This window comes from Thunnus albacares, chromosome 19, assembly GCF_914725855.1.
Source record: "Thunnus albacares chromosome 19, fThuAlb1.1, whole genome shotgun sequence".
Taxonomy (NCBI): domain Eukaryota; kingdom Metazoa; phylum Chordata; class Actinopteri; order Scombriformes; family Scombridae; genus Thunnus; species Thunnus albacares.
Genome location: NC_058124.1, coordinates 16,880,075 through 16,901,960, shown reverse-complemented (window position 1 = coordinate 16,901,960; position 21,886 = coordinate 16,880,075). Strand labels below are relative to the sequence as shown.

Genomic DNA, 21,886 nt, shown 5'->3' with positions numbered 1-21,886 from the left:
AGTGACAGGCCAACATCCATCCGCCTCCTCAACTTGTCTATTTATATGTATATTCATATTCATGAGCTATTGGACCATGCGCTGTTGGCGATGCATTTAGCGTTATTGGAAAAACTGAATCTCCCCCCTGGCAACTGACAGAGAAAGATTGCAGTGCCCAAGTGACAAAGGACTGGCAGGGCCTGGTACTAAATCATTGTATTGACGTGGGCAATGAAAGCAGAATCTCATCTCTGGACTTGTAAAAATGACTCTACCCTTCACTTTGGGCATTAAGTGGATTGTTGGTTCTTCTATTAACACATCTCTTAAAGACATGTAAGTCTTTGAGCGGCTGTTTGAAGAACACAGATGACTTGATAATTTACGAGTCCCTTGCTTCATGACTCTTTCAACTTTTACCTCCATGCCTGCACAGGTAAGAGCATTTTGGCCTGTGAGCAAAGCGCATATACATCAGACGGGCTGGCAGTTAACCTTTAAGTCAGCCAATAATTCTCAAAACACGCCAAAATTAAGAGTCTTTGAAATTATCAGCGTCTACTGCACACAAAGGAAACTCCACATTTGTAGCGCTGAGCATTTTGTGTTCTCTTAGAAATGCACTCTTTGGTAAGATGATATTTTATCTAGCAATGTTCTTTGTGAGCCAAAGTGAATGATGATCATACAAAAATGTATTCACAGAACTGTAAAAAAAAATAATACAGAAGCCAAACTGCTTGTCGTCAAGCTGTACATTAAAATAGGTTTTAAAGGGGCAACACTTACTGCATATTGTGCAGGGACATTTGCAAACTAAAAAGGAATGACTCATCTTAAGGAAATGTAAGTCTTTAACTGAGAATCAGTGGGACACAGTGCACAGATCAGGAGGTGAGTACACTGTACGGCGCCACAAATGAAATTAACGTGTATTGATATCCAATACAAGAAATAACACAGTGATAATCCCATCTCATATAGACAGTCATGTAATAGCAACATGTGTAAAATTAGAACAAAAAAGGTTATTTTTACTGCTTTGTAATATTCAAATTGATCACTGTATCTACAAACATACCTTCATGCATACATCACACTATAAAACATGATAATGTGCGTTTTTTTTACTGGTCTGAGCAGGCAGGCGTCATATAGTCCATGACATTAACATTGCTGCACTGCAACACTTGATCACTGCTGACACATGTCCTACTGTGCCTCTAACTTGAACACAGTCCAATTCAGAGTGAGTCATCAAAATGCCAGAGGGCATAGGTGAGAAAAAAAAAAAAGTACTGTTGTCTTGATAAAAATGCCACTTCACCGCCACAACGCCTCTCAATGCAACCTCATAAAAAAGAGCTTTTAGTTTAATATTGAGTCATAAAACCTTGTTTTCCTTAAAATAAATTGGACCAATAGATTGTTCCACATGCAGCTGTCACCTCTTATGAGAATTTAAATGACTGCAGTTCCTTCAAATACCTTTTTTTTCCACAGGATTCAAGAAAATTGCTTAATTTATTTGGATCAGAAACAATTGAGATGATACCCAGTTTTTCATTTATTAAGAAAAATGATGACTTTGCAGCACATAGTCATTACTTAAGATTCCTCCACTTCAGTTATTGATTTGCAGCTTCTCTCTCTCCATGTCTGTCCCCCCCCCAGGCCCCTGTTCTCCTTCCTCAGTTCTTCCTTCAAGCCTCTGACAGTAGTGCTGCACATAAAGACACTGCTACCTTTGCATAATGCGGATGCACCTTCTGTAGGTCGAATGAAGCTCCTTCGACATGTGTCAGAAGCTTGCCGTGTAGGCTTGGACTAATGATGGCACAACGGCCAGCCCACTGCCCCTCAGCATATGCCCACTCTCACATATGTGTGAGTGTGTGTGTGTGTGTGTGTGTGTGCGCGCAGGGGGTGGCAGGGTTCGTCATGCTGATTAAAAGCAACTCCCCCCTCACAAAGCCCCTCAGAAAAAGACAGCAGGGAACATGAACCACTGTCAGGTTGGCCCAGATGAGGACACAGGATCCGTGTCACCTGAATTTACCGGCCTAATATGACAGCCAAGTTGTGATCCCTTGTCTGGGACGTGTCACGTTTGCAGAGTTTGGGCTTATTCTCATGCAAATGATGTCAGGTTTGGACAGAATGTGAATGAGACTCGTCACACTGTCCAAGAGTCTAAACCGAACCACATGACAGTGGTTTCTCGCACAGCTCAAGATGAAATAAATGCGACATTTGACATTCAAACCTGGCAACCAAAACCAGGAATAGTTCAAAATAATGAGGAATTTGCGAGCGGAACCACAGCAGCATGAGTGTAACCTATTTACCTTTTCTTAGGTCCTAAATAGCACATATATAAACCCCAATAGGAACACGTAGTCTCCGTTAATAAACATGTAGACAGACACACCCTGTTGCCCTAAGATTTTCCTGTGAAAATATGTTTCCAGTTTAGACAGATATAGCATTTACTCAAAATAGCTGATTCAGATTGTTAATTACTTGAACATAAAAAGCATTTTTCATATATACATAGCCCAAGTATACAGTATATACTGGCAGGAAGATGGAATCAAACCTATTTTTTGCTCATGAAGATCAGATAACCTTAGAGCGTTAGTGGAAACCACACTAATGAAATGTCCAATGCGAGCTCTACTATTGTGTGGGCAATCTCTACAGTCCTCCTTTGATTAAATAAACTGAATTATACAATGGTCAAATGATAGAATTCACCAAAAATGAGATATCCATTTATAAACATCTCAGTATTTCAGATGCTTTGACACAGTGACAACACACCTGTGGGATCTACAGCGAACCGACGCCATGGAAAACGGCTTTGATAGATCCTAAAAGACACTCCATCCATTCAATACGTTGTCAGCCGTCATTATTCTCGAAAGAATCGACTTTGTCACTTCTCCATTCTTCAAGAGCCTTCACCTCAGCCTGATGAATTATGTCGTCTGTATCTTCCAAAACAAGGCTCATTCCTGACAGGTACACAACACTTTACAAGATGGTTCTGACTGCCTGCAGATCTCAGCGGGGACAAACGTGTCAACAAGCAATCGGATTGAACTCTCTGTCCATGATGAGATGTCTCAGGTGATTTTAAACCTTCAGTTTCTCTTCAGTGCCAGCATTGAGGCTTAATGTTTTTACAAAATTTAAAGGTGTTATATTGTTTCGTTGGCAGAGTGGCTTCAGCAGAAAGAAATGAGTCTGCCACCTCAGGTGTATTTATTTGTTATGTGAGAAACATTTGGGTTCAGTTCTGATACAGTGTCTCACAGACACTTTCATACAATAAAGTAGGATGAGTTTTAGGATGAGTTGATCATTTATAATCATTATCAATCGATAACACCTGAATATTCTTTTTTAACCTGACCACTAACAAGTTTTTGAATGACGCAACCAGCACAAGTAGAAATAACGAATGACGACAAAAGAGTCCAACATCTTAAGTGTAATGTTCCTTTAAAGCCGACTGGACAAATCTTAGAGAAAACTTATGGCAACAACATGGAATTTGGCTAATGGTTTGTTTTGCATTATAAGCCATGTGTGATATTTGAAAAATGAACTACTGTAGTGCTGAAATGATGATTAATGATTGTTGATTAATTGATCATTCAGTCAAAAAAACAATAATTGAAAACTTTTTTGATAACTGATTAACTCAACTGCTCAAATGAAAATGAAAACTGGCTTTCTTTGTCTGCTTTAGACCATTGTAAATTGAATATCGTCGGGGTGGTTTTGATGGATTTTGGTCGGACACAACAAACAATTTCAAGACGTCATAATTGGCTCTGAGGAATTGTGTGTGTGTTTTGCAACCTTTTGATTAGTCATAGATTTTGAACAACATATATTTTAAACATTCATTCATTAGCTATACTGCTTATCACCTTGAGGGTCACAGGGGGAGCTGGAGCCAATCCCAGCTGTGAAGAAACAGGTACACCTCTATACCGATGTAGGCTTTAAACAAATGATCGAAAAAATATCTACAGATTAATTTATAATGAAAAAAGGTTAGTTACAGCCAAGATGTAACCCACCTCCACCGCCACCAATATTTCCAGTTTCAAATGATTTACTCACTGTGTAATAAGTTTTATAAGTGTCTTCTTGCTGTCATAATCAAGGTTTGTGAGATTCACAGTTGATCATATAGTTTGACATTAGCGCACTCATAATCATGAGTGGACGTTGTGGACTTTTAGTTTAGCCCTGCGTTTTGCCTCACAGGCTACAGTAGGCTTCCCTTCTCTGCATGTTTTTTTATTTAAAAAATGTATCAATATTTTAATATTTTTCTAAAAATGCAGCAATTTACGTAGCGTACTACTTTAGAGAGAATTTTTTCTAGAATTTGTTCTTGCTTCAAGAGAGCACACATGTTTTGAAAGTGATGTCTTGTCGTACAGAGCTGTGATCAGCAGAAGTTTACACAGAAAGCTGTGAAGGGGGACAAGAGAGGACGAGGTTAATTCACCGAATCCTTACTGATGGCATGAGTACACATGATATGCTTGTCACAAGTATTCAAACACACCATCGTGTGCATCTCGCTGACACATAATACTTAATGGATTTACAGATGTTACTACTCAGTAGCAGAACAGCTTACAGCAACTCAAAGCTTTCCATTTTGATTATTATAAATGGATAACAGGCTGCATCATGACGCCTCTTGTCATAAACACCCTTTTGTTTAACATCAGATTTGTGCTGCTGTCTCGTGAGCCTCTGTTCGGCTGCTAATGGCGATGACATGGAGCCAATTTATTTTGTGTTTGCTTAAAAGCAAACGAGAGCCATGAGAGAACAAACAAAACATCGACTGCCTGACAAAGTCATACGTGGAGCTTTTGTATCTGCTTTGACAAGAGAAAGATGGCTTGTTTAAGAGACCATCTACAACACAGTGCTGCATGTTTGCAACACCGTAACCAGCGTATTGACAGAATGATGCTGAACAGGACACCCCGCAATAGTTAGTCCACTGAAGAAGTTAAATATTAGATCCAGTATGTAATGGTGCTTCGTGTGTAGGAATTCAAAATATCACTTCACATTTCTTATAATACAGACGTTTGTTTTTCAAAATGAAATTCTCTGCCTTATTATGCAAAGAGAAGTCTTAATCATGGCCCGAGGCTGCAACTCACAATTCTTTTCAATACTTGTACTGACATATTAGTGATTTCATTCAATCTGTAAATTATTTAGTTTATTAAACTACATAAAAATGATGATATCAGAGACTATCAAGGACCAAAGTCCTGTCTTCAGGTTTCTGACAAACAGCAAAAACAAAGTTGAAGTATTCTTTTCATAAATATATGAAATAAAACAAGCAAAAAGGCTGCATTTTTGTAAGCTGACATACTCTGGACATGCACAGTAGCCTTAATGTCGATTGATACTTCCTTGGATAGAAAAAATTAAAAGTTAAGATGTGTTGACATAAACCTATTTTATATGTATTGACAAAGCTCAGCAACTTTGGCTTGCTCCTTGGTTAAACAAATTGAATAAATATGTTTTTTTTTCTGACAAATTTCGGGGCTAAAACTGGATCATATTATCTGCATCACTGAGTGGTTTCAGCAGAAAAGTTTGGGCACTACAGCATATTCTGATTAAATTTGAATGGAACATTTCATGCAAAGAAAGTAAACCATTGTTAGGAGTTTCTGTGGATCTTCCTTGTCTTTTTTGTTTCACACATGAACAACTTTCTGCATGCTACGCTCCTGCACGTTGCTTTCTATCTCATGTGACTTTTATTGTATGTGACTCTACCCTGTATTTCTTACTGCAGCTTCTTATGTTTCCCTGTCACACAGAGCACGCTGCGAGGCACTGGAACTCTATTGTTTCTTGGGGAAAAAAACGCCTCAGGCTAGTGTTCAAGAGCTGCGTGGGGTGGGAGCATGTCGACTTAAATACCTTCAGTGGAGACATGCCATGGCCTCTTTTATCAGGTGTCTCACTTGCTGAACTATAAAGCTTAGCTCTATGTTAAACCATAAAGTCAAATCCTGATTTTTTATGACAATGTTTTATTCACTTTTTTCTTAAAAGGGATTATGTCTCTATTTGAAATTGCACGTTCGCCGATTTGGGGGCTCATCATAGGCTCTGAATTGAAAAACCTCACATTCATTTAGCACTGTATCAAAATGAGTCACACTAACAAGGTGCTGTATAGTAAAAGAAATATGCAAAACATGTTCAAAGTTGTGCTTGCAAGCTACAAGACTGCATTAGAAAACTTGTGCAGAGTTTTCACTCTAAGGCATGTACAGTATTTTGTCTTCCTACCAGCCAGCTGGACAGTAACACCTCAGGAAACTTCATGTCTATTTACGAATGTAGCGAGCCATATCTGCTGAATCAACATGACCACTTGGAAACCTGCTATCAAGGATGTTGTGCAAAACCTAACCATATATCTCTGTTGAAAAGAGATTTCCTACAAACGTGATGTCCAAGTCAGCTGTAGATTGGTGGTGTATTGAAAAACATAACTTCTGAGGAATGAGAGAAGGAAGCAATGCAAAAGATTAGTGTATATTGTCATGAAGTTTCTGTTTTTGTAAGGTGCTACAGGCTGTGTTTAATGTAATAAATACATTAGTTATACGCTATAAAGTGAAAGATATTTTTACTAGATTGTCTAAAAAAAACACATATCCATGCATTAAAAGCATTTGTAATGATTATAATTTCACATTTTTAGTGACAATTTTGTTGCTGGGTTTAAACTACCATATTCATGGGTAAGGACTCTGCTGGTTAGTTTAAGTTGTTAATTGTACTGTGTCTGTCAGCTGAGGCGTTTTGTATCAGCAAGTTGGCTCTGAGCTGGCCCACCACCCTCCCTCCTCAGCTCTGACTCAATGGCACAGCAGTGGCCACAAAAACCTGCAGTCTGCTTTCCCCCCATCCACCCTCCTTCTATCCTTTACCAAGCAGTAAGGGAGTCCAGTCTGGAAGAGGCTGCTGTCACCTTCACCCAAGGGACTCAAGCTCTGTCTGGCACCTGAGGAGACTGAGCTTGTAGCCACGCAGAGTCAGAGATCTTGACACTGCAGGGTAATTGAGAACGGAGGATTTTTGAAACTTGTTGCAGGGGACACTGTTTCAAACACACTCCACTTCTTATGGAAGTTGGATTAAGAAGAGCTGTGGCTCACAGTGGGAAAGCATGCTGCTCCCTCAGTTGGACTTGGAAACAGTCCAGAGTGTGCTGCAGCCACATCAAATCCCCTAATTTCGTGATGCTGTCACAGAATTTGTCCCAGTAATACCAGCCAAGAAGGTGGCTCTGTTGGTGCACTAGAGTCCAGTGAGTCTTGGCTGAAAATGGTTGGGAAAGGGTGGATGCTGGGTTTGAACTCAGTGTTCCTCCCTCAAGTGCTCCGATTCATTAAACTAGTCCCCTTATTATTGGCCTGGCAAAGGTTTGCAATATGATATAATGTTAATAATTTGCATGTGTCTGGATTTGACACTTTCCTAAAGTCACTCAAACAACACAACAGTTTAATCCAGGACATGGAGTTTATTTTACAACTGAAGATAAAAGAATGCCATTCTGAATAATTGGGTTGACGATAAAACCTGGAAATCTATCATTGCGTGAGAATTTATTTTTTTTCAATGTTATGTACAGTACCATGCATCAGAGCAGATGCCAGTTGAGTTCTGTCATTTTATGTAAACCACAATGAGGGACCGACTTTTTACTTGAAAAAAGAACATTGCGGTCCGACAATACTCTGTAGCTTTGTACATTTTCCCCCATATTTGTCTAGAAAATAACATTATAAAAATGCACACAGTACAAATAATGTTGAACTGTAAAGAGCAAGATATGCTGACATACATGTATACATACTTGCTGATTATTCATACAATAAGTTTTAAACTTCATTAATTTTACAACTGTAGCTTCACAATAATAAAATTGGTAGCCTACTAACGCAAATACTGTACATGTTGAAACAACCAGGAAATTATATTTTACTAGAGAAACAAAGATTCTAAACATTTCGAATTTCTGCTATTTAATGGCAAATACAAAACAATATCACAGTTATTCCCCCAAATTACCATGTCGATTGGGGGAATTAAAACTCAAAATGGTAATGTGTTGTTATTTTTACCCCACACTTCTTCATCAATTTACACTTGCTTAAAGTGCTGAAATCATCTTATCATTTTAGAGCTCCATCCTTCAAATGGCTGCTTTTACCTTCATATAAACTGCATCCAAAATTTGTAAGACAGGGATATCAATTTTGTCAACATGGATGTAATTTCATTGAACATATGCTCACTGCTTTACATAAAAACATGCACACAAACTGTCTCATAAATAATATGCAAGTTGTGTTGAAATATATATATATATTTTTTAAAAAATCATTCAAAAACAGTGATCAAAGTAAGAGCATGGACCAGTTTTAAAACAACAGATGGACTATTCCCAAAGGCTCAGAAAAGATGCAGTGCATTAAGAAAGCAACAATCAGTCAGTGACTACATAGTGCCATGGCTGCTGCACCATTTTGGTACGTTTATGTCACCAAAGATTCAACTTTTACATTGTAGCTTTAAGCCTCTGCAGTGCAAGCTCCTGCCATTGTGGATAACTGAATAATTACAGTATGTGGTATTAAAGCTACCATGTTTTCATTATAATATATGTCGTAACAATGCTTAATACAGTTGTGGCACTATCTGTTATGACAGATTGAAGCTTGGAGTTATAGTGCAACAGTAATCTGTCATGCTATCAGCTTTATCTGACTTCATTGTTTATCAAACTTTTCCACCTCTTTCACAAAGATGAGATGGTCCTCTGGTGACTTTCCATGTGTTTTGCAAAGGTGCAATTTGATTGCATGTTTGCTCACAAAGGTCCGATTGCACAGTTTGCACTGATATATTGAGCCAGTGTCTTCCTCTGTAAGTCCAGAGGAACTGAAAGTATTGTCCTCTATTCTGCTGACGGCCTGCTGCTCTATTAAATCTATGGAAAGCTTTGAGAGGTCCTTTAGGGTGAACCCAAGGTGGGACTCCAAATGGTGAATGTAGGAGGAGGGAGTCCTGAACTGGGACGCACAGTCACTGCACAAAAACAGAGGTTGGCCAGAGTCAATATTTTTTAGGAACTTTGTGCCCCCTGTCCGCTTTAACTGGTATTTTACATTGGCCAGCCAATGTGAGATAGTAGTCATGGAGAGACCAGTGAATTTACAGATGTGGACCCGTTCCTGGGGTCCCAAGTCACTAATTACAAACTTTCCCTCAGGAGTCTCTCTAAGACTAGAGACAAACTGGGCCTGAAGAATCAGGAGGTGCTGGGGATTCCAGTTTGACTGACGGCCTTTCCGTCTTTGGATGGGAGACAGCTCCTCCAAGCTGTCCTCAAAAGTACAGCCATCAATTTCAGATTTTTCAGAGATGGAAGATGGGGTTGTAGACTTTGGTGTCAAACGGCCAGTCAGATTTTTGACCATGTCTGAAATATCCATCAATGCATTCTCTCGTAGAGGCGGAGATGAAGACTGAGAGAAATTTTTGAAAACTGGTTTGCTGTTGTTTGGTGTAGTAGAAGTACTCTTAGCTGTACTTCCATTGCTGTTTTTGGATTTCGTCAAGTCCATTGGCTGATCATCATCATCATTGTGGTACTGACTTGCAGGCTCTGCTTGCTTATTCTGAGCAGAGTTGCTGTTGATCTTATAAAGCATCGCAAAGGGGTCTACAAAGGGGGTGGCCACTTTTGAAGCTTTCCCCAAGTGGTTGTTCATGATAGATTGCAAAGCGCTGAGAGGGTTGACAAGTGGTTGTTCAGGCGAGTGATCAGTGATGATACTCAGGTTATTGCAGCCGTTGCTTACAGGCTTATTTGGTGAATCAACTTCACTTTTTATCTGTGTATCTACTTTACTCTCCATTTGCTCGCCTTCTTTGCCTCTTGACTCAGGCTGGTCCTCTACTGCAGTGCTTTTCACTGTCTTTGATAGCTTTTCTGGATTGGGCGAAGCCTGTTTGTCCTTAGCATTTGGCAATGGAGACTTTGCAGACCTGCCCTTATTCTCTAAGGGTTTTTCCTCTTTTTCATTCTTTACTGAACTTTTCCCTGTCACTTTTTCCACTAGCTTCTCCATGGCCAGCACATTGTTCTTGTGGCTTGGAGGTGGAGAGGGGCTATTTGGTGAATGGATCAGAGCCCCTAAATCAGAGGACATCATCTTCAAACTGTTGCTGCTGAATAAAGGCTGAACTTGTGCACACAAAGGCAGAGTAGACTTCAAAGACCCATGGAGCTGATAGGCAGCATGAATGCTGGGGTATCCACCCCAGGTTGGTGTGCCTGTCTGGGCCTTGCTGATTGCACTTGAAACTGTGTTCTCTAAAGACTTTAAGATGTCCAGGCCTCCTTTAGGTGTCTCCTCCAAGTCTTCCTCTCTCAGATATTGGTAGGATCTAGCCTTTCCAGGTTTGTCAGATTTTTCAGGGTCTTCCCTCTCTTCTTTTATTTTTTTCTCTGGTTCTATTGTTTCTATATTCTCTTCTTCTGCCTCTTCATCCTTTTCTTCTTTGTTCTCTTCAGGGCTAGCCGGCTGCAACGGGGAATCAGGCTGTGACTTCCCATTGGGAGCTGGAAGTCTTGTGGTAGTCGGTGGCAGAGGAATCGACTGAATTTTTTCCTCAATAACAGGATCAAAAACTAACTGCTTACCCTTTTTAGAGGCTGAATTGGTTACTTTAAGAAAGTGTCCTGTGACCATCATGTGGGCTGTCAGTTGTTGCAAGGTGTCATGTGAACTGCCACATTCCATGCATTTGAGAATTTGTGCCTTGCGCGCCTCAAACTGCCAAGTATAACTGGCACCATTTTGGTAACCATATCGATTGTTAGGAGTGACATAGGGATTGGCCAATTTTTGGTCTTTGGGGGTCTCTCCCAGGAGTATGCCAGATGAGACAGACTCTGGGGAGCTCGGGGACATCAAGTCTTGAAACGCTCTTTTTTTGGTTGGGGGCACTAGCTTTGAGGTGAGGGCTGGCATTGGTTCTTTTAGAGGCACTTTCTGATAGTGTTTTGTTTTGATCATATGAACACTAAGGTCTTGCAAGGATTCAAAAGAGTGGCCACAGTACATACATTTCAGAACTTTCTGGGCGTCTTCCTTGCCTTCCATCTCCAGCAGAGAACGTTTGCGTGGCTTGGACCACTTCTTGCCTCGATCATCCTCAGTATCCTTATTGTCGTCACGGTAGTGGCCCGTCTCATTCATATGTACTGTCAGGCCCACCAAAGTGTCATAGGCTGCACTACAGTCCTTGCACCTGAACTTGCTGGCACCCGTGAACACAGGTCCATAGAGCTTATTGTTCTGCCTGTAAAGCTGCACGGTGCTGAAAAGGCTAGGTTCAGGAAGGAGTTGGTATGGAGTGTGCTGTAGAGTTTTGGCCAACGCTGCCTGGTGCCAGTCATAGGCTAATCCTCCTGTGTTGCCAGAGCTTACACTGGTGCCACTGTTGCTGTTGCTTGACACTGTTCTTGTGGTGGTACTGCTGGTGGTAATATCAGTAGTAGCTGAGGCGTTGCTAGTGCTACATTTGTTCTTCAATAGGATGTTACCCTGGCTGTGACTGTTCAGGAATCCATTGCTCTCTTTGTGATTGCTCCCATTGTTGTTGTTGTTGCTAGCTGCGATGTTGTTCCCTTGTTTACTTTTCAGCATGTCAAGTGCAATGCTGGACCAGGAGGCATCAGAGATCAGGTTTGCATAGACGGCTTTCATTTTTGCCAAACTGTCCTGCAGCGAGAGGCCATTGATAGACTCTGTGCTCTCTCCTAACTTCACTTCTACCTTTTCTTGACCATCACTGAGGGAGGATGTTGTCTTAAGATCCACCAGCTGATCGCTGGTAGTGCTGAGTGGAGAGGCGTACCCAGCGTCTGGGTTAGTGCCATTGCTGAGTGGAGAGTTTTGGCAGCTATAGCGATCTCTTCCATCCTCATCATCATTGAGCAGATAGTCTGCGTCTTGACCATCAAGAGAAAGCCCATCATCCCGCAGATGCTCCTCTTCATCAGTCTTGTCCATTTTGAATTCATCTTCAGGCCCATAAGCTGAAAAACAAGAACACAGAGGGGGAAAATGACATTAGATATTAGTTTCATACTTATATTTGACACAGTGGAATGACACCAATCATGCAACTTATGGTATGAAGGTGTCGGGTGCAATAATCCAAGACAGATTTTTGTCAATAGTCCCAACAGAGGACACAGGTTTGAAATAATAAAGAGGCAAACATCCATATCTTGACAATGACAAATAGTCCTCGTCACTGCACTGCCTAATGACGCTATTGAACACTACAGCTCAGCAAGGGTAGAGACCACAGATGAGCTCCAGAGATGTTTCCGTTTAGTTTGAAAACCAGAAAACAAGCAAAATTTCAAATTATGCAGCAGCAACTCCTCAGAATTGATGATCCTTATTAATCATGTGGTGAGATCTGTTCCTTCACAATTGAAAAGAAGACATTTTTGTCCCTTCACAATTGAAAAAAAATCACTGGAAAAGGAAAAATATGTCTCATTGATGGATCTGTTTAAGACTCATTTAGATGTTTCCTTCACAATGTGTACAGAGCAGTAACGATGAATTAATAAGATGGATTTACTGCATATATACACATATTTCAGTATATCTATCAAATATAAAACCCCTGTCCTTATCACCAAATTGAAATGCCAGAGCAGCCTACAGCCATACAGTCTCACAGACATATTCACTATTTATTTCGTTGCTGTAGGGAGACCAAAGATCTGTCTCTGACTTTGATATGCTTTATTCTTCCAACATGCCACACATACTATGGACTCACAAGTAAGAGAAAGTGGAGGAAAATGCCAGCTGCATCAGCCTTGCCAAGCCATGGTTGGCTGGAGTCAACTTGGCATCGGCTGTGGAAGTCCTCACAGCGTGATGCTAGGAAACGGCCAGTGGACATGACAAGCTGTGTTGTTACTGCCTATGCTCCCCGAGTACTCACAGCGTCAAGTGTGCCATTTTAAAAGAAGACACAGAGATTCATACAATCAAAAGAAAATGACGGCCCTATCTCGATTACTGTCTACTTATTTCACAACACTTGTCTGCAAAATTCCAGTTGTCAAAGATTAAAAAGTAAAGAAATTATTAAGTATTAATTGGAGCACTACAATAATGGAAATAACATATTACAGAGAGGAAGGAAAGGAAAAATAGAGGGTTAAATAAGCTACGGCGGCTCCTCCAATCCATCCCTGGTAAGATGCTTGTCTGAGGTGCCAGAATCAGTCTCCAGTGAGGAGGCAGATGTGCTGTCAGCCTCAAACAGCATGTAGCTCTCTATCCCATAATCGGAATGGACATAATATCTGTTGTTTGTGAGGTGCCAGTTACTGCTGCCTGGGAAAATCTGGAGGTTCAACAGCTGCAACTCTCTGCCTTGTATGTGTGTGAATATGTGTGTGTGTGAGTTGAGAAGATACAAACTCAAGTGTGCTGTATTAAGATGTAACGAACATCCTTCCTCTAGTTTATTAAACTGTGCTAATTTTGCTCTTAACTGTAAATTACACACAGGCTACATTGAATTTACTTGAGTTATTCACTAAATTATTTTAATTCTTTGCCGATGCAGCTGAGCAGCTTTCTTTCAACCTACCTCATCCTGCCAATCTAAATGCAGCCCACTGTATTGAAATAAATGTAAAGGTGAACCTATTCAAAGCCAATGTGGTGACAGCAGCTCAACTGACAAAATAAGAGAAACCTGACAGCACTACAAACACAGACACATTCACACACAGATAGCACACCATCACTAAATTCTAGCCTTTCCCTGCCATCCACCGTATGTTGCCTTGACAGGCATCAGTGTCAAGAGTGTGTCAGTGTCAGCCCGAGGTGTCAGTGTCCACGCAAACAAGCCCGAGAAGAGGTGGGAGGGGAAAGTAACAACAACAAACACAAGTCAGCCATTTTTTCTCCCCCCCTGCTCGAGCCTCCTCCTTCACCATCTGTGTCAGAAAAGCTGCGGGTGCCACCGCCGGCTAATAAGGCAATCAGAGATGGAAAAGATGCTGACACGGCGGCTTTCGAGCGTCACTCAGAACAAAAGAGGAAGAGGAGAGGGAGGGAGAGTGGGATAGGGAGGGGATTAAAAGGGAGGTGGAGGGGAGGAGGGGGAGGAAGGTGTCTGTTGTGGTTGTCAGTCAAAAATGTAAGCCCACTTTGTGCTGTCAGGGAGGATAGGGAAAAGAGGGGAAGTTTTGAAAAGAGAGGAGAAAAGATGTGTTTAGGGCCAGTGAACAAGAGGTGTGTGTGTGTGTGTGTGTGTGTGTGTGTGTGCGTGTATGCATATCTGACAGAAACAACATGACAGGGAAACAAGTTAAACAGATCCAACAAACTAAGTATGCGATGTCAGGAGAGAGAAAGTAGGGAAATTTCTGCCGTGTGTGCTAGTTTGTAGGTCTGTGTATGATAGGTGTGGCTGATCACTTTTGTGTGTGTGTCAAGTGTCGCTGTGTGTCAGGTGCAAGCAGGGATGCAATGTGGCCGGTGGGGGGAAAGCGAAGCCATCTGCGTCTGGAGAGGAGCCTGTCACTATTGTTGTGCCCATAGTCCAGGATTTCCTGCTGCAGACAGGTGACACCACAGTAGGACATCCCCCAGTTACACACACACACACACACACAAACACACACACACCTCTCCCCCAAACTACATCCCTCCCCCAGGGCAGGAAGCTGTGTGAGGTCCACACATGCAAACACACACACACACACACACACACACACACACACACACACACCTTGTACACACCTAAAAATTTGAAACGCCACAGACTGGAACAACTTACAACTGAAAAAAAACATAAGAAAATTATTTTCTTTGCCACTAATGAACATATAACACACATGCATCAGTAATTACACCATATACTCTTGTCTGGACAAGGCCTGAGTATCAAACTGCAATACTTCAAACTTCATACTTTTCTGGTTACTGACTGAAATGTGTCCGTATCACACGTATCATATTTATTCCTCAAAGTAAGATGTCCTGAAAAATATTGTTTTGGTATCAATAGTAAAAATCTGGTATTTCATCGGCACTAGTATAAAAAACATTTCAAAGTGATTGCCTGGACACACACACAACACTACAATTTGTCTAACTATGGGGAAAAACACTGAAACATAATTCTAAATTCATTTTCAAGTGTACTTTTGGCAGCTCAAAATATTTCAATATGTCTTCATAATCATGACTAAGACAGTAACACTTGGCTGGTGTCAAACATCCTGAACAGGTCTAAGAGATAACATAAGACAGGGTGAGATAACTTAAGTATGACATGGCACTGGCACAAACAACAAACTTCTCTCTCTCTCTTTGATACACACCCACACAAAAACACACACTTTCTCTTCTAAACCTTCTTCATTTATTCATGTTGTCTCGGAGAAAAGGGCAATCCCGGCTCTCATTTGCAGTGCTAATGTCCAATTCCGCCAGCTTTCACCCTACTGATTTACCCTGCGTGGCCAAGCGCTGCATTTGGAGCGGGGCAGCCGGCGAGGCTCCCTCACACCGTTTAGCGGCCCTTCAAAATGGGAGCTCTGGCATGGCAGTCTTATTTCTCTCTCCCGTTTCGCTTTGTCACCGGCCTCTCCATTCCCTGCCACTCACCTCTGATGGCTTTGGACAGGCCTGATCAGTGTGTGTCATTGACCTGTACAGCGTGCATGAGTGTGTGTGTGTTTCAGCAGAGAGAAGGCTGTAAATAAAATGACATTATTATTTCCTCTGTCCTATCATGTAGAAAAGCCAATTATGGTAATGCTTAGTATGTCAGGCAATCTCTGTCTCTCTCTGCTCTCCCCCGTCCTCTTCATTCCTGCTTTTTTTTTTTTTTTCTATCTCTGAGATCGTTGTGGCTGTGGTTTCATAGGAGCTGACACTCTCTTTGGACTACTCTGTGGACGACGCACACTGAGGCACGCTGGCAGAGACCAACAGTCTCCTCTCAGCCTGAAGACAACCAAAACTAAAAGAGTTTTTTATACGATTGAGCTTAAAGAGTCAGAAAAATCACACTCATCCAAATCATACAAAAAATAACTAAGTTAGGTAAATTGTAAACTCCTAAGATCAATTTCTGTTTTGTTATATCAGTGACAAAATCTCTTGCACAGACTTTGTCTCCTCTAAAACAATTTAATTTTGCTGCTTTAAGTGTTGAGAGCAGCTTTGCACGGTTAAATTCCCACATAAGTTTTACATTACTTCCACCTTGCAACACAGTACAATGCTATGTAACAAAATGTTGCCAGGGATACCGTGTTCAAGTCATAATTTAACCCGTAGCTCGCTTGACCAGACATCTAAAAGCCTACCTACAGTAACAGCCCCCCCCCCCCCCCCAGCCCCACCCTCCCCTACCCACATGGAATAGTCCACCATATGGCACAATAGCTCCGGGGCTTCTAATAGCTCGTGAATCGTATAAATCCACCTTCTCAGCTTCCACAACTCTTCCAGTTGGGGAAAACAAAACAGTCAGTGCCGGCAACCCAGTGTTACAATCCTTTCTTCATACTGGTAGCTACATATGCAGACTACATTTTGAATCTGACTTTTTCCTGTCTTAATGCATAGATTATAGATCATAGATTCAGTCATGAGCGTTACAAAGATCTGTCTACTGTCTACTACATTTATATGAAATGAGAGATAAATTACCTTTTTCTACTTTTGACTGTCCTGAGGGCTTTCACATATGTTCCAAGTAATTTGCAATTACAAGAACTCATATTATGCTAATAGCCTTTTTAAATGGGTCATATAGACAGTGCATTCTACCTCTGGCTTAGCTCCATTAGGCCACAAGGAGTATATATATATGTATGAGAAAGACAGAGCTCAAGAAAAGAAAGAGAAAGACAGAATAGGTCAGTGATTATTATCTTCATCTTAAGAGCTAAAGCATTTCCAGTTCTTTCTTGAATGGCTTTGCCAGTTTCTCCTCTTATTTTTTTCTTCTCTTTCCTTCTTTTTCTGTTTGTTCAGATCTCCCGTGAGCCAGTTTTGACATGCCATGACAGTGACGGTGGTCTATAAATCACCTTTTCCCAGGACTGTCAGTGCCTGCTTGTTGTGAGATGAAACAACAGCCATTAGATCATCGGCACCACAGATTCCAGATCTTTGTGCTCGACTCTGCCAAACCCCCCACACCCAACAATCAAACATTACTCTAGTGCTGCACAACCATCTGGTTTGTTTTCAGGCAAAGTACAGATAAGGCATTACTAATGCTAATTAAAGATGATGTGACTGAGATTTACTCAACCAATGCCAAGCACTGATTCAATGTAAGCTGTATCAGACAGATGTCATTCGTTAAATAGATGTTGTTTTAAAGCAAATATTGTTGATTTCTTTAACATAAGCTGCAGTGTTTCGATTAGAGTTTAAAGTTATGAAATTTAAATCTAAATATAAAGTGTACGATCGTCTGTTCTAATTCTACTCTTTTGGAAACTGTACGTTACACATCTTTAATAAAGGGTGGCCGTTACTTGACAGTAAGGTGTTCTGTTTAAATCTGAAAAGAATCACAAAACTAACAAGCTTAACAAAATAACACGGTTTCATCCTTTCTTCATAGACGCCGTCTTTTGAATTCACCTGCATCGCCCCTGACAGTGGAGCTTCCCCCGACTAAACAACAGCTGCTCCCATCGCCTAGCAACAACCAGTTGATGGATGACCCCAAAGATGGATAATTACCATAAATCACTATGGTTGTGTGGAGAATAGAAGCAGAAAATCATTGTAAGAAAAAAAAAAAAACAAGCTGAACCACAGTTTAAACTGATGGTGGTTCCTGGTTTTTAGGTTAACTTTGTCTCTCCTGACTTTGTAAAATACGGTTGTTGGTTGATTCTGGGAACCGGGAAGTTCAGTAAAATCAAAAGCGCCATTGGATCTGTCTGTAACGGTCGTTATTTTTGGAGCATTTCTTGAAAGTGGCCAGTGTTTCGGATAGCCAGAGATTGTATGAACAGAGGCTGTAAAATGAAACCTGATGAAATGACTCATGAGACAAAACCTGTCCTGAAGGAGCAGTGACAAAGAAAACAAAGTGGGCAGAGGAAGGAAGAAAGGAAACAGCGAAGAATGAATGATGGCAACAATGATGAGTTTAGTGCTATGAGGAGGGGGGGGGGTGGTGGGGGAGAAGACGCACGGAGAGGAAGTGTGTGTACAGTCTGCACGTACATGTATATTTATGCACTGTGTGTGTCTGAGTGAGTGTGTGCAGGAGTGACAGAGGTACACTGTGAGATTACAGAGAGGGAGAGAAAAAAGCAGGCGAGAATAAAAAGAGAAGAAAATGAGAGGGCACAGGGCCAAAACAGGGTCACAACCTAACCAGTTCGGTCTAGCCGAGTCCGGTTGCACAATAAGCCATCAATCAACCTTCTCCGCGCTGTCAGCCCTCCCCTCAATTCACAGAGGCCATCCACTTTGTACACTGCTGAGGAACAAAACATAGAGAAGGAAAGAGAGACAGAGGGGGAGAAAAAAAAACACATGCACACATGTAGGCACACACACTTCTGATCCTTTACTCTCTGTGGGAAGGAAGCACCCTAAAGACTCGGTCACACCCAAAACAAAACAAAATTCATCTGCTCGTGTTTACAAAATATGCATTTCTAGAAACTTGGCGTGACGTAGAGACTACTTACAGAACTAGTTGGTAAACTATTGTAGCTGCTGAGCTCATCACTCACACGTTAGCCAGCCGGGAACATGCTAGCACTAGTCTGTCACAATAGCTCTCAGAGCTTCTTTTATTTTCTGTTAACTGAGCCATTTATTCCTCCTGGGCATTTTACTATCAACATTGTAGATCATTTCATTCAATAAATTAAAGTTATTGCATAGTTATTGAGTAGGGGAAAAAGCTCTCTGAGCTAGTGAGCTAGCTTACTGTCAGCTAGTAAGCTTGTTAGCTCGCTTGCTAATGGGACAATAACTTCATTCAGAAAATGTATTCGTACCAACGTCTGACTCATAATTGTCTGCTCCTCTTTTGGGGAACAATTTATACTTTGATAGAGGAGGTTAAATAAAAGCGGATGATACAACACAGCTGAAAAACTACATTAGCTTCCTCTGTTGTTGACGCTCTGGCACTTTGTTCCCACAAACGGCTTCCTTTCAAGTGGGTTGCTATTGATCAATGGTGCGACTTCGCGTGTCATTTTCACCAAAGTCAGCCGTGAAATATTAATTTCACCCCTGCAAACGAATTCACTGATCCTGGCAACTGCATTGAAATGAAGTGACTTCATTGCAAAATTTCACAATTTCAAACGATGGTGTAAACGGAACTTAAAACTATGGAAATGTCTGATTTAAGACAGCAGGATACCACATGCAGTCATAAGTGTGCACAAAAACACACACATATTTTCGTTTTTCTACTTGATGCTAAGGCATTCAAAAACAACCCAAACACCAGATATGCAACCATACCTGTTACTATTGGGCTTTGAAAATAAGGGATATTTTTCGGGACCCCACCTGACCGTAATTTTTACATTATGAAAAGGGTTTCCTCTCGGCTCCAGAGATCTAATCATCAGGTGCCTTTACTGACTGCCCTGCTGTAATTGAACGGATGGTTGATGTGTCCTTTGTGGCTTCATGGGCACACTTATGTTTAACAGACCTAGCATGCTGGTTAACATCATTTTCCCCCACCGTGACCAACACTGAAGTCCATCCTACACACCTTGCAAAATGAATGGTTATTTTCTAACATTTCTTATGTAAGGAATGGGAAAATAATCTCCCAAGTATTTAAATATTTACCTAGAGATTTTTTTTTTTTTTTGCTAGCGTCTCACCTATTTCATTAAGGTGCAGTTACTAAGGTCAACAACCTTTTAACAGCTTAAGAAAACATCCTGGTAATAGAGTTGTTGTGTAGTGCTAGTGCCTGTATTAAAAGATCTGAAAATCCTTTCATACCAGATTTCAATCTTGTGCTTTGACTTTTGTTAGCGGGGATGCCCTTTAGTGTACATCTGGATTTGCATTTGAACATTATACAAACAGATTGTGCCTTCTAACCCTAACCAGAACAGTTATTCATCTAAACACAGATGTAAGTTCCTTAAAGTTTTCCTGTTTTGATTTTGTTCATGTCTCTCCATCACCTGACACCTGGGCTGTTTCCATGTGTTTCTCTTTCCTCCTTAAGACTTTTTCTTTCAATCTCGAATCACCATTACATCCTGCAATTCCTCCTCACTTCCTTCTTCTCTCTCCTGATTCATTCACTCACTCTGGAGATGCAAAAAGCTTCCTTTTAAAAGTCTGACAGAGCATGAAGCAGAGTAACTTGTATGGTGTTAATTACAGTAATTGTTGACAAATGACACACAGTGGGAATGCAAAAGCGGTCAAGCCATCCAAACTATCAAGCTACATTAACATTACTGCAATGTAAAGCAGCAGCTCTAGATAAACCGGACGGTGAAAACAACACTAATGTCACTTTAAAAAACTTCTGCTTCACTGAAGAGTTTTGGTAGCTATTACTCGGTTGTATTTTGTCTGACACATTATTATTTGATGCTGCACATGTTAATGTCGTATATTATCCTCTAAGCTGTGATTCATTTGTCTGTCTCATTAAAGCAGCTCCAGTCTGCCTGCTAGCTTCAGCACAAAGGGTTTATTTGTTTTAAAAACACAGCGTAGCACGGGTGGGCCTTGGTTTTTTGGTCGCTCCTTGTTAGCAGTAACATCTGTCTGCGTGTCTCATACGAGGATACAATGTTCAAACGGAAAACAAAACGAGCGCTCCCAGAAGCTACAACAGAAAGTGCGTTGGGAAGCCAGATTGAGTGCACTAACAGCTGTAAAGTGAAGGAAAGTCTGTGCTATTTCAACGATATCTCAGAATTTGAGAAGCGGGTAAACTGTCTACGTGCGTTAAGTCTCGACTACAACCCTGTGTATAACTGTAAAAATAAAAAAAAAGGGAAATACAGGAGATTTACAGGGAAAATTACGAAATGGGAGCACAGCAGGAGGGGGAGTGAAAATACGGGAGAAACCCGAGAAAAACGGGAGATTCAACATGTCTGTATGCAACACAAGCCTGCACACAAGAATGCAGAAGGTTTTTTTGAGAATGGGACCTGAGAGACCTGACTTACATCCCTTTCCCAACATGCACAGAGACAGACAAAGAAATCATAACTTTAAAAACCATAAAGTCCCTTTAGGGAAATTAATTAGAACCGCAAACCCTCAGGGCAGGAGGCTGCTCAGGACAACCAAACGTCCCCAAACATTTTTGTGCTTTTAACTGCATGTGTCACCGGGGAAATTCCAGCAATTGTGCACCATCAAAACCGCTATCCTTTATGCATCGCCACATTTTCTTTTTCATTCTGCCTGCTGAAGTGACGAGTTAGTGCTGAAGTCTGGCGCTCCATTAAACAAAGTCGTACTGTTTCATTTCAACACTAGTTTAGGATTTAAAGCGTGATGAATGGCACACGGATGTAACAAAAAAAAATATATAACAAAAGCATAAAACAGTGGTTTTGAGGGCGTTATGTGTGGTTGCGTGCAGCTTTTTTTTTTCCTTTCCTGATGGCCTTGGCAATAAACCTACCAAAGAAGAAATGATAGGAGGGAGGAGGGATTAGGGGTTGAAAAAGGGTCTCTAGAGAAAG

The 21,886-nt window shown here is 41.0% G+C and overlaps 1 protein-coding gene across 5 annotated transcripts in view; it reads right to left on the bottom strand.

Annotated features, from left to right (window-relative positions):
• Positions 1 to 7,582: 7,582 nt before the first annotated feature.
• Positions 7,583 to 21,886, bottom strand: part of LOC122969840 (teashirt homolog 1-like) — a 177,866-nt gene continuing 163,562 nt past the window's right edge. For all 5 annotated transcript variants that reach the window (XM_044335841.1, XM_044335843.1, XM_044335844.1 and 2 more), the window contains one exon: positions 7,583 to 12,184. In XM_044335841.1, the coding sequence (XP_044191776.1) occupies positions 8,844 to 12,184 (3,341 nt within the window). In that variant the 3' untranslated portion in view covers positions 7,583 to 8,843. The remainder of the gene's footprint in view (positions 12,185 to 21,886) is intronic.